Here is an 11,998-nt window from a genome sequence, read left to right as displayed (position 1 = left end):
ACAGACGGCAGGGCGGTCAGGCTGTGTCTGACAATGGCGAAGGATTAAGTCGGAAACACATTGCTCTTGGATCTGGATCTCTTTCCCATTCCAATCTGATATCTTGGCAAGACTGTCAGGGGCCAATAGGCTCGCTTGACCTACTTGCGTAGAACTGTTGCCGGTAACATGACGTAGGGCGTATGAGAAGCTCTGGAGGATTGTAGTCGCCTGAGCTTCGGTAAACAGTAAACTGTCGTAATCCACGTTGACCCGAACACAATCCTCCCGGAGCTGAACGCTGAGTGTCAGGACATACTCAGTGGGATCGTGTCCCCCCTCATGTTCTAGGATGAGGTTTGACGCGTGGTCATCTACCCTGAATTGCTGTACTGAGACTAAAGTATTGAACAGGGACTGGCCTGCGAGTCCATGCGCATGATAGAGATCTGCAAGTGGATAGTGCTGGTGTGAAAGATTGTCAAGAATGGTGTCCTGTGTATCTGACAAGACAGAAATAATCGGCGATGTTTGTGGCAGATGGATGCGTCTCACGAGCAGGTTGAAGAATGGGCCAACAGCATCTTCAATACCTTCTATAGGGATGTCACGGCCGGAAGTAAGATAGCCGAAACAGACATCGTCTGTTCCTGTAAAGCATCGCAGGACAAGTGCCCAAGAAACGTGAACAAGGTTTGTCGCGGTAAATCCATGAGCCTTACAGAAACTCTGGACATCTCCTGATAGGTTTAGAGTTTCAACGACGGATTTCGTACCTTCGAAAGGGGTATCATCTTTATCCTCAGAGCTCAAGGCTCGTAAATTGGGGAAAAGGCAAGGTTCTAGACCTTTGACGTATTCCTGCCAGTAGTGTTTGGACAACTGATATTGAGACTGCTGGTCCTCGAGATATGAAATGTAGTTCCGGTAAACGGGTGGAAGGGAGGAAGAAAGGGTTCCATCATAGGCCATTGAAAGATCCCGTTGAATGATAGGATTTGATCCTCCGTCAATGAGAGAATGGCTTATCAATAGTTCCATTCGCACAGACCCCTTCGGCTCCTTGGTAATGAAGAGTCTGTGGCGAGAATGAAGGGGAGTCTGGGCCGAGAAGGTTCGGGGTTTGGAAGAGTTGGACAATTCGCAAACCTGGATTTCAGCTTGGATTCTCCGCAGCACCACTTGATCGGGATAGTTGCACCCAGATACGGGTATGAAAATGGTGCGCAAGATTGGGTGGCGGTCAACAACCTGCTGCCAGGCGCTTTGCAGTCGTGGGATGTCGACCGCATGGTCGTCGGCTAAAGAAACCCGCCAAATGGCTACATCGAGATATTGATGTGGGTTCTTGGCTTGACTCAGCAGTATACCCCGCTGGACTGGCGAACAAGGATAAATATCCTCGATTTCATGATTCACCAGACCAAGATCGGGGAGAGTATGCTCCATAAACCGGTCCAAGTCATTGTATGTCAGAGATGGTAGCATGGGGAAGTTGGATAGAGTGTATTGCAAACGTGTGGCAACCAACCTCTCTGAAGCCTCGTGGAGCGAACTTTCACATCGCTGGACCCAAGTAGCAAGGCCGTCTTGATGCTTCATTGACCCATTGGTGAAAAATGTATAGGCAAGACAACCATCAACCACAGATACAGAAATGTCGACAAGCGCAAACCGCTTCACTCCTGCCGCTATATCAGGTTGCTGGTCCTTCCTTTCCAAACGAAAGAGGCTATCGGGACGCTGCAACTGTTGGTAGAGCCCCACGTAGTTAAACAAGATCTCCACCGGTCCATCTCGATAAAACTTAACACGTCCCTCGGCGTTATGGTACCGAGAAACAAAGTATTGCCAGCCGTTAGCAGGAACTAGGCGGCGGCTGTCCTTGGTTTGTCGAACAGCTTCCAAGATATCATCCTCCGGGGTGAGGGGCACGTGAACTGGCCACATAGTTGTAAACCACCCTACTGTCCGTGTGAGGTCAATGCTGGAGTCCCAAGGCTCACGACCGTGTCCCTCGGTGAATATTGTCGGTGCAGGACGATTAGAAAAGGTCTGCACAAACGAGTGTAGCACTGCGGCCTGGAAGATCTCTACAGCCTGGGTATCAAAGGCCTTGTTGGCCTCACCGAAGAGGAGGCTTGTCGCATGCGGAGAAATTTTGAAGGAACGTTGGTGAATAGCTTCATACGTATTCTCTGAAGGTGTCACCCCCCAAAACTGTTCCAAATTGATATCATCAGGTGAGTGGAGTGGAAGGGCAAGCTCGGGCCGTATGTTTGTTGCGGCGTATTCCGCTTGCGCCTTGATCCATCCTTGGAAAGAAGAAGACTTTGACCCTGTTATACGCCCGAGCGACAGTAATTCTTCCAGATCTTGAAATATAATCCGCCATGATACAAAGTCGATCACCAGATGGTGAGCAAGCAAGTGCAAATACAATTCTTCTTGACCAACACTGATGATGTCGACTGCCATGAGAGGTCCATTCTTGATGTCGAGCGAGTTCTGGCTTTGAGCAGAGATAGAATCAACCTCGAGGCGGGAGTGGACGGCATGAGAACGGAAAGAAAAGGAGGAAACCGGGTCTTTAGTTAGTACCTTCTGGGTCCATTGGCCATCTGGATGTCTGTGAAACCGAGCTCTCAGCATTGGATGGTGCTCCACAATGGTTGTTATGGCGCGAGAAATGTCCGCCGCATCAACTCGACGCGTGAGGCGTAACAGGAAACTCTGATTGAAATGGTTGTGTCCTTCCGGAGCAACCTCGAAAAACATTTGCTGAATTGGAGATAGCTGGAATTCGCCTTTCAGCTGGTCCTCCTCAAGATATGTTGCTCCTGAAAGTGTGTCTTGTGATACCTCCTGGACTTGTACACATTTGGCCAACAGAGCAATTGTTTTGCTTCGGAGGATATTAGCCACAGTGACCACTAAGCCAGAGGAGCGTGAACGAGCGACTACCTGCATAGCCGATATGGATTCTCCTCCAAGAGAATGGAAAGTATCATCCAGGCCAATACGATCGCATTCGATGTTCAGGACACTCGACCAGATTTGTTGGAGTTGGATTTCGATTATGGTCGATGGTTTTCTCGACGGACCCTGGCCCTCATGACGAGTGGCACCTTCATATTTCGAAAACATCTCAATCGGCATTCGAACAACCTCCTCCCGAAGCACCTTCCGATCTGTCTTCGAAGTTTTGGTCAGGGGTAGAGTCCAGAGAGGAAGCAGCATGGCCGGGATCATGTACGGCGGTAGCAAGGCTTTTAGCTTCTCACAAGCTCTAAATGCCTCGGTCCGGAAAGCATCAGTTGGGGGGGCCAGGAATTCCATTTCACCATCGATCCTGCCTCTGGCCGATGCAGACAACTGGGGGCAGCAGATAAAAGCGACCAACAAGGCAGACTGCCCCCGCCTGACAACTTCAGCCACGACCTCTTTGGCGCCTGAGAACTGGTTTCGCAGATGGTGCTCGATCTCCCCAAGCTCCACTCTCTGTCCCCGGACTTTCACCTGGGTATCCTTCCGTCCCATGTAGCGGATCCAACCATTCTCTGTCCACTGAACGAGATCACCCGAACGATATAATCGTCCCGCCGGCGCGGGATGGCGGAATCGCCGAAGCCATGCGGGCGCCTGGATGAACGCCTTGCTGGTCAATTCGGGCTGATTCAGATATCCTCGGGTAACAACCGGGCCCTCAATGAGGAGCTCTCCGACGGAACCCAGCGGCGCCAATCGATCTGGGTTCGAGGGAACTGTAACCCATCCGATGCCACCTAGCATGGGCCCAATGGTACCAATCACCCAGTTCTCCGATGGTGTGATCCTTCCAACGGTACAGATGGTGGTTTCCGCTGGGCCATAGCCATGGACAAGTCTACGATGAGACCATGCTCGCACGTTATCGTACGTAAGTGATTCTCCACCGAGCAGTACCGTCTTCAAGCTGGGAACATCTGCTGGGTCCAAAAGCTTCACAGCAGAAGGGGTCATCACGGCCCAATTAATTTGTTGACGGTTGATAAATCCGATGAGGTCATTAGTTCTCTCACTCTCAGTAGGGATACAGACACAGCCTCCACGGATGAGTGTCGAGAAGACTTCGTATACGCTGATGTCGAAGGCGTAGCTGGCAAAATGCAGAACACGACTGTCGCCATCCAGGAACACGGCGGGCCCATGGTGGTCAATGCTAGTACACAGATTCCGATGCTCCATGATGATTCCCTTCGGAGTTCCAGTACTACCTGATGTGAAAATGATGAAAGCTGCATGTTCTGGTGTTACCACAGGCAAACGATCTACCGTGGGTACGGGGTCGGTGACATCTGACAAGGATGACAAGGCTAGCACCTTCAAAGGGCCAGGCGAACACTCCTCAAGATGCTGTTTGCGAGAAGGTGATGCCAGAGCAAACTCAGAATTCGTGGTAGTGAGCATCTGTCGTACACGGGACACAGGTAAGGTTGGGTCGATATTCACGCATGTCGCCCCGGCTCGCATAATTCCCATCATCCCGACAACAGGCCAAATAGACTTTTCAAAACACAACGCAACAATTGAATTCTTCTGCACGCCAAGGCTAATCAATATCTCAGCGAGACGTTCGGACAGCCTAGACAAGGCCCCAAAAGAGACTGTCTCATGCGATGTTGAGATGGCAAGATCGTTTGGTTTCTTCATGCAGTGCTGCAGAACCATGTCATGGACCGTGAGATCTGTACTCACTGGCAAAGATGAATTCCAGCTGCGAAGTTGGGCCATCTCGTCCTCGCAAATTACCTCAATTTTTGAGATCTCGTGAGCCTGCGTCGTGCAAATCTGGCGGAGCACATGGACGAATTGCGACATGATCCGACTAGTCTGTGCCTCTGAAAGAGCAGCTGTGTCGAAATTCACCTGAATGTCCATGATATTATTTTCACCGGGGAGACCACAAACGATGAGGAGGGGGTAGCTAGCATAGAGCGTGTAGTCAGTGGCGGAAGACGAAAGAGACAAAATCCGAGACCCAGAGCCCTTAGTGTTGTCACTTAGAGGGGGCTGGATTCCAAGGTGGCTTCGAAAGTTACACGCAATGGCAGCTTCCGGGCTTATCTTTCGAATATTTTGGATTCCCGTTTGCTCATACATAATGAGATCAGTGACATGATTCTGAATGGTTGTCAATGCCCTTTCCACAGTGTCATTGGCTTTAACAGACACTCGGAACGGTACTGTTGCCACTGTTGGCCCGGTCATCTCGTCAATCCGGGGGACCGCAGCACCACGACCAAGTACTGTCAACCCAAACACGACATCTTCGCTCTGGGTATATGCGGATACTACGATAGCCCAAGCCAACCGAATAAGGTTTGACACGGTATATCGACTATCATGAGGCAGGTTTATAGGAACAGCGCAGTTCACAGATCCACGCGGGGCTGTTTGATCATCATTGGGGACTGGAGTGGCTGAAGAAGGGAATTCCGCCACCTCAAGACCGTCGAATTCGGAAGTCCAAAATTTGCGTACTGCATCCTCGTCTTGACGAACAAGGCGGGAGATGAAGGGACTGAAATCCTGATATTTCAGTTGCATTCCGTGGTAAGCGTCATCAACCTGCCGCAGGAGATTGGAGATGGACCAGCGGTCGTGAATAGCATGATGCATGCTCAGAACCATTGTTTGAGAGGAGTTTGGCGGAAGTTCCTCATGTTGGGTTGTTGGCGCGCCGTGGTCGCAGGATGAGTTTACTAATGCAAACCTCACCAAGCGTTGGCCAAATGACATGGGGTCCGCGAGATCGTGGGCCAGGTATAGTTCCAGTGATGGAAAGTGAGCGGTTGGGATGGTGGTCCAGGAGATGGACTCGTTTTTTACCACAACTTGAATGCTTCGAACATCCTCTGTGGGGACAATTCTGGTTCGCAGAATGGCATTCGAGTCCACCACACATTGCCAGGCATCTTGTAAACGTTTGACATCAACGCCGGGAGAGAGCGACAGGATTAGTTGAGCTGTGTACATTCCGGTCTTTTGAGCTGTCAAAGCCATAAGCCCTTCCTGGAGGGCAGTCGTTGGATATATATCCTCGACCTCCTCCCTTTTCAATCCGCACAGGGAAAGGGCTTGTTCCCACACCTTCTTCTGTCGATGATGTTCCTTCGGTAACAAGGAAAATGATGCAACAGAACTTGACAAATCGCAGGAATGCGGCGAGGAGGACTCTTTGGCAGTTGTTAAGCGGGCATGTTTGGCAAGATCACACAAAATCGGATGGTTGAATACATCAGCTACCGTAAGGGTAAGATTTTCCTGGCGTGCAGCTGCAACCAATCTCATTGCCGCGATAGAATCTCCACGAAGGCGGAAGAAATCATCATCAGCTCCGATTTGATCAAGATCTAACTTGAGTATCTGGGAATAGAGCGTCTGTAAGGTTATCTCCAATTGAGAGGACATTGGCGTCTTCACAGTGTGTGTTCGACTGTAAAGATTGAGCTCGGTTGAAGAAAGAGCCATCAGGGCATGACGCAGACGAAGTCTGTCTGTTTTACCAGATCGGGATATAGGCACCTCTGAAAGTGGGAAAAAAATGTTCGGCATCATGTAGTTCGGCAATTTGTCTTGCAGACGAGCTCGAGTTTCCGCTACCATACTCTTGAAGTGAACATCATCCCATGGGCCCAGGAGGCTGCTAGACAGCTCGTCCGCCCTTGGAGCCTGGCAACCGACAAAAGCAACAAGGACCGGCTCACTGTCAATTCCGTCAGGCCTGAAGACCTCGGCAATCACATCGGTAGCTCCATCAAAGTTGGACCGAATATGATGTTCCACATCGCTTACTTCCAGTCTTTGCCCGCGAAGTTTCACCTGGGTGTCTTTTCTACCCAAATATAGATACGAGCCATCCGCAGCGACCTGAACTAGATCTCCCGTCCGGTACAGCCGATCACCCTCGGAAGGTTTACTGTCAGGGAACAATGAGAGCCACTTCGGCGGGGGGATGAAGGAGTCTGCGTTTTTCTCGGGGTTATTGATGTAGCCTCGACTCACGACGGTGCCTTGGACGAGCAACTCTCCTACCGCACCAATCGGGACGAGTTGGTTGGGGTCTTCTGGATTGGTGACCCAGAACGCACAACCCTCAGGCCACCCGATGTTACGAGAATCTAAGCCTTTCATAGAGGGTTGAATGCCACAAAAGACAGTACACTCGGCCGGACCGTACCAGTTTGTCAAGCGAACGAAGGGGGTCCAGGTTTCAATGTCTTGTTGATTCATGGCCTCTCCAACAAAGCCCAACGTCTTGACATTTGGAACGTCATTCGGCGAAATAGTCCGCGCCACTGATGGGGTCAGGTATAATGAGTTCACGTTCATCTCCATAGCCACCTGAGCGAGTCGATTCAATCGGTCGGGCTCGGATGGAATGCAGAGGCATCCACCAGCAATCAGGATAGTGAGGTGCTCAAATATACTAACATCAAAACTGTAACCCGAGAACTGAAGCACTCGAGGGTAGCTTAGATGGAAATGTTGCATGTGAATCAAGGCGTTCTGGGCGTATGATCCGTGCTCCACCACAATGCCTTTGGGCTTCCCTGTAGATCCAGAGGTGAAGACTGCGTACAGTGCAGTGGACGGCTTAACTTTGGGGAGATTATGAGATCGTATGTTGTGCCTTGGCCAGGATCTGCTTGCCTTATCTCCAACTAGATGGACGGTGGATGTCAACTGGGCGGCAACGTCGGCATGCTCAGGTAAAGTGATCACAAATCCAGGATGGGAGAGCTGGTTAACGATATCCCTCAAGCGCTGGACAGGGTAGCTGGCATCTAGCAGAACGAAGGCTCCACCAGCCTTAATAACCGCAAGAATAGCGACAGGAGTCCAACGACTTCTAGATAAACATAGCGGCACAAATACGTCAGGTCCCACGCCCTGGGACACAAGAAAGTGAGAAAGTCGAGTTGAGTAAATCCCCAACTCTTGGAATGAGAAATGTCCATCCCAGGAGCAAACGGCGTCTGCGGTCGGTCGGGCCAATATTTGATATTCAATCAAGTCATGGACGGAAAGTTGAGCCTGACCTGGAAGTATCGCGTTCCGACGCGCCATAATACTCAATTCCTTCGGATCAAGTACCTGGGTGTCCCGAAATAGTTCGTCCGGAGCTTGTATTATATGATTAAGCGCAATAACCAATGCCCTGCTCAAGCGATCCGCTTCTTTTAGAGGCACCAAATGTGTCCAATGCTTCAAGGTGGCAAGAACCCTCTCTCGATCCGAGCGTACCTCAACCATAACATCGAACTCTGTGGGATCATGCAGGGCGGCTTGTGTAATTTCAATGGACGATTCCCTCCTTGTCTCAATGTCAGGTGGGAAGGTCAAGCTTGTATTGAAGATTTGGTCACTGTGTGTCAAACCAAGAGAAGCGCGTACATCCATGAGAGGGACGTGTTGATAGGTCAAACTGTCGATAAAGTCGGACTGGATCTGCCGTAAGGCCGTGCGAAGGGTGCTTTTTGGGTCGATCTGGACTCGGCAAACAAGCATGTTTATAAACGGACCGACCGCGTCTTCCAAGTTGGGCAGAGGCAATCCTCGCGCCGACGTCATGTATCCGAAGCAGACATCAGTCGTAACAGCAAATGATCGAAGGACCAAGCTCCAGGCCAGCTTGAACACTGTCGCAAGGGTGATCCCATTATCTTTGCTGAACTGATGATATCTCCCGATATCGCCCAGATCGATAGCCAGCGAGTTCCATTGCCGCTCTTGTACCTCCGGCCCCTTCGAGGATGATAGCAAGCAAGGACTAAACCCGTGCAAGTAGCGACTCCAAAATTCGAGGGCGCCTTGAGCTAAATTCCGACGCTGTGTAGCCACGTATGCGATGTACTTAGAATGAATGACACGAGGCATGCACGCCAGGTTTACTCCATCATATAGTTGCTCGAGATCCCGAGCAATAATGGAAATAGAAAGTCCATCGATGAGCGTGTGGCTGACATCAAGAGAGACAAAGACATCGCCGGTTCCTGACTTGTGGATCGTGAAGATGGGCAAGTCTAGCTGTGCGGGAGAGCTATTAGTGGTGGGCCTGATAGTAGCCATTTGTTTGGGGTCAACAGAATTGCACCGCAGTATATTCACATGTGGCTTGGCTTCCTTTGGCAGTGTAATCTGCATGGCATAGCCCTTCAGGTCTGTTCCCTCTATCAGTTGTGTCCGAAGCATAGGATGTAGCTCGATCAGTTGATTACATGCTTCCTGCAGGCGTTCGGCATCTACACGATATGGTTTCGTCCTTGATTTCACTAGCCAGATGACCCGAAGTTGATAGTATTCGGGAGTTTGTGCCTGGCTCAGCAATATCCCTTCTTGGATGGGGGAACACGGGTAAATTTCCTCGATCTTTCCAATTCCCGGAAGTGTTTGCATGTCTAAATCCGCATACTCGGCATTCTCTATTGATGAATCATCACCAGAGGTGAAGGACGTTTGAGCAATGGCGACAAGGTTTGCAATAGTCTCAGCTCGCATGACGTCCGCCACGGTAAATGCCAGGGAATGTTCCCGGCTAGCTTGAACTAGGCGCATAGCTTTAATTGAATCACCACCGAGCCGGAGGAAGCTCTGGTGAATGCCAAATATGTCTGCGTCAATTCCGAGGACAGAACAGAATAGGCCGTGCAGGATGATTTCAGATGGATTCACAGGCGGAACCATTTCGACCGCTACCTCGCAGCTGGAGAAGAATTCCAATTGCAGTCGGGTGAGCTTGTTCGCTGAAGATCGCAATACCCTGCGATCGATTTTCCCAGTAATTGTCAACGGGACATATGCTAGCTCGATATAGACAGTTGGAACCATATGGTCAGGTAAAGCTTGTGGAAGGTGGGCTCGTAAGTTTGTTGCATCAGACAGGAGGTTATCAGTTCGAACAAACATGGCGCCACTGTCCTGCTTTTGAGCTCCATGGGCGTCCTTTTTGTAGTGCAGGAAAAGGGCCAAGACGGAGGTCTCATCTCCGCCTGCAGGAACCACAGCTTCGGCCACTACGCGATTGATATTGGAAGACGAACAGCGGCTACCTGCGGCATCCTCGACTTCACTTAGTTCCACACGCTTTCCTCGAATCTTGGCCTGGGTGCCTTTGCGACCAACGTATCGAATACTTCCATCGGGGAGATATTGCACGAGGTCCCCCGTTTTGTACATCCTTGTGGAATGCAGGTGTCGGGGCTTCTGACTCGAACGCTTCAACCAGCAAGGTGATTCGATGATGGCCGCTGCGGTTTTTTCTGGATTGTTCAGATAACCTCTGGTAATACTCGGGCCTTCGATCAGCAACTCGCCGATAGCTCCGATTGGTGACAATCTCTGATCGTTGTGCGGGTCTACAAGCCACAAATTCGGCGTCGTGGAGATTAACCCGACATGTTGCAGATCTGCACATGGAGGAATCTGAGGAGTCACTGCACAAATTCCAGACCACTCTGAGAGCCCGTAACATTGATGGAGGCACAAGTCTTTTGCCCATATATCAACATGACGCTGTGTCATAGGCTCTCCGGCCATAAAAAGCGTTTTCAGGGTTGGGACCACCGAGGGCCCAATGAGTGAATTTGACGTGGACGGCGTCATGAGAGCCCAGTTAACCCTCGTCTTGTCAATGTAATCGGCGAGATTGTTCATCCGATCGTCGCTCGAAGGAATACAAACAGTCCCACCTGCAGTCAGGGTGCAATAAATCTCGATCACCGATACGGCGAACGTGTAGGATGCGAATTGTAGGACTCTGCTTGTGGGAGAGATGTGGAGGGCATTGTTATGTCGAACAATATCCGCCAACGCCTGGTGCTGCATAACACATCCTTTTGGCTTGGCCGTGCTTCCCGAGGTAAAGAGAATATAGGCAGTGGCCTCTGGATCCACGGGAGGGATGGCCGCCATTGGTGGTATTTTGTTCTGCTGCTGGGCAAGAGGGGGGATAGGAAATGCTTCGATAGAGAGAACAAGTACTGGAATTCCTATTTCAGCGGACAGTAGTGCTGGCTTTTGTTTCGCGGAGGCGATGACCAGTTGAGCCCGAGTCTCCTGGACTGTGGACTTCCACCAACTTGGTGGCTGCGAAGGGTCCATAGGAACAAACGCGCCATTGGCCTTGAGGACACTGATCTCAGCCACAACTGCCCAGACAGACTTCTCTATACAAACAGGTATAAGGCAGTCTGTACCGACTCCCAGCTGTCGCAGCTCGATGGCAATATCTGTCGTCAGCTTGTCAAGCTGCGCATAAGTGAGCTTCCCATCCCAGGCGTCAATAGCTAGGTGTTGTGGAAATTGAATGCACTGTTGGCTGATGAGGTGGGTGATAGATTGATGATGTGAATGATTTTGGCCTTGCGCGTTCCACTCCACCACTTTCTTCAAGTCTGCCGGACTCAGGAATGGCACATCCCTGACTGCTTGCTGCGCGGGAGCCTTCACAATCTGCTCAATGAGGTGCATAATTGTGGATAACATGGACGGAGCATGATTGTTTGCTGATGCGATACCATCGCAATACAGCGACATTGACATATCGGCATGATTGGAACCAACTTCCACTAGCAGTCCCAATTCCACTTGCTGCAAAAGCTCCGGAAGCTCCAACAGGCTCCCTTTTGACCTTGGCGCTATCCATAGTGCATACTTTGGGGGGCTGTCGATATCGAGTACAGTGCTCTCCTTTGCTTGACCGTAAAGGTCCTCCAATTTGGTGTCCGGTGTAATTATGATTTGCCGGTATTCATTGGAAGACCGAGTGTCAAACGAGTCACCCGCCGCTAGAGCAACCGCCTCATTCCCAGTATAGGATTGTAGCAAGATTGACAAGACAGTAGTAAAGAACGTAGACAAGGTAATGTCTTGGCTATTGCAGAAATCCCCGATGAACTGGGCGTTCTGGAGGTGATGCGAATAGGTTTCGCGTGAAATAGACGGTTCAATCATAGCTTCGAAAATTGGCAGGTAG

General features: G+C 50.5%; 2 protein-coding genes across 2 annotated transcripts; both read right to left on the bottom strand.

Annotated features, from left to right (window-relative positions):
• Nucleotides 1–140: 140 nt before the first annotated feature.
• N7537_005365 (acetyl-CoA synthetase-like protein) lies at nucleotides 141–6,432 on the bottom strand (the record flags this gene model as incomplete). The annotated part of the gene is made up of 3 exons (XM_056896422.1): nucleotides 141–192; nucleotides 299–3,354; nucleotides 4,294–6,432. 3 exons carry the CDS (start codon nucleotides 6,430–6,432, stop codon nucleotides 141–143), a joined length of 5,247 nt encoding a protein of 1,748 aa, XP_056752207.1.
• A 1,754-nt stretch (nucleotides 6,433–8,186) lies between these two features.
• N7537_005364 (nonribosomal peptide synthase) lies at nucleotides 8,187–11,976 on the bottom strand (the record flags this gene model as incomplete). The annotated part of the gene is made up of 2 exons (XM_056896421.1): nucleotides 8,187–8,201; nucleotides 8,269–11,976. The coding sequence occupies 2 exons, from the start codon at nucleotides 11,974–11,976 to the stop codon at nucleotides 8,187–8,189; spliced, it is 3,723 nt and encodes a 1,240-aa protein (XP_056752206.1).
• Nucleotides 11,977–11,998: the final 22 nt, after the last annotated feature.

The sequence above is a fragment of the Penicillium hordei genome (genome assembly GCF_028827395.1).
Source record: "Penicillium hordei strain IBT 12815 chromosome Unknown utg000003l_segment0_segment0, whole genome shotgun sequence".
NCBI classification, from domain to species: Eukaryota; Fungi; Ascomycota; class Eurotiomycetes; order Eurotiales; family Aspergillaceae; genus Penicillium; species Penicillium hordei.
Note: the sequence above shows the minus strand (reverse complement) of the source record. Positions and strands in the feature narration are given on the sequence as shown.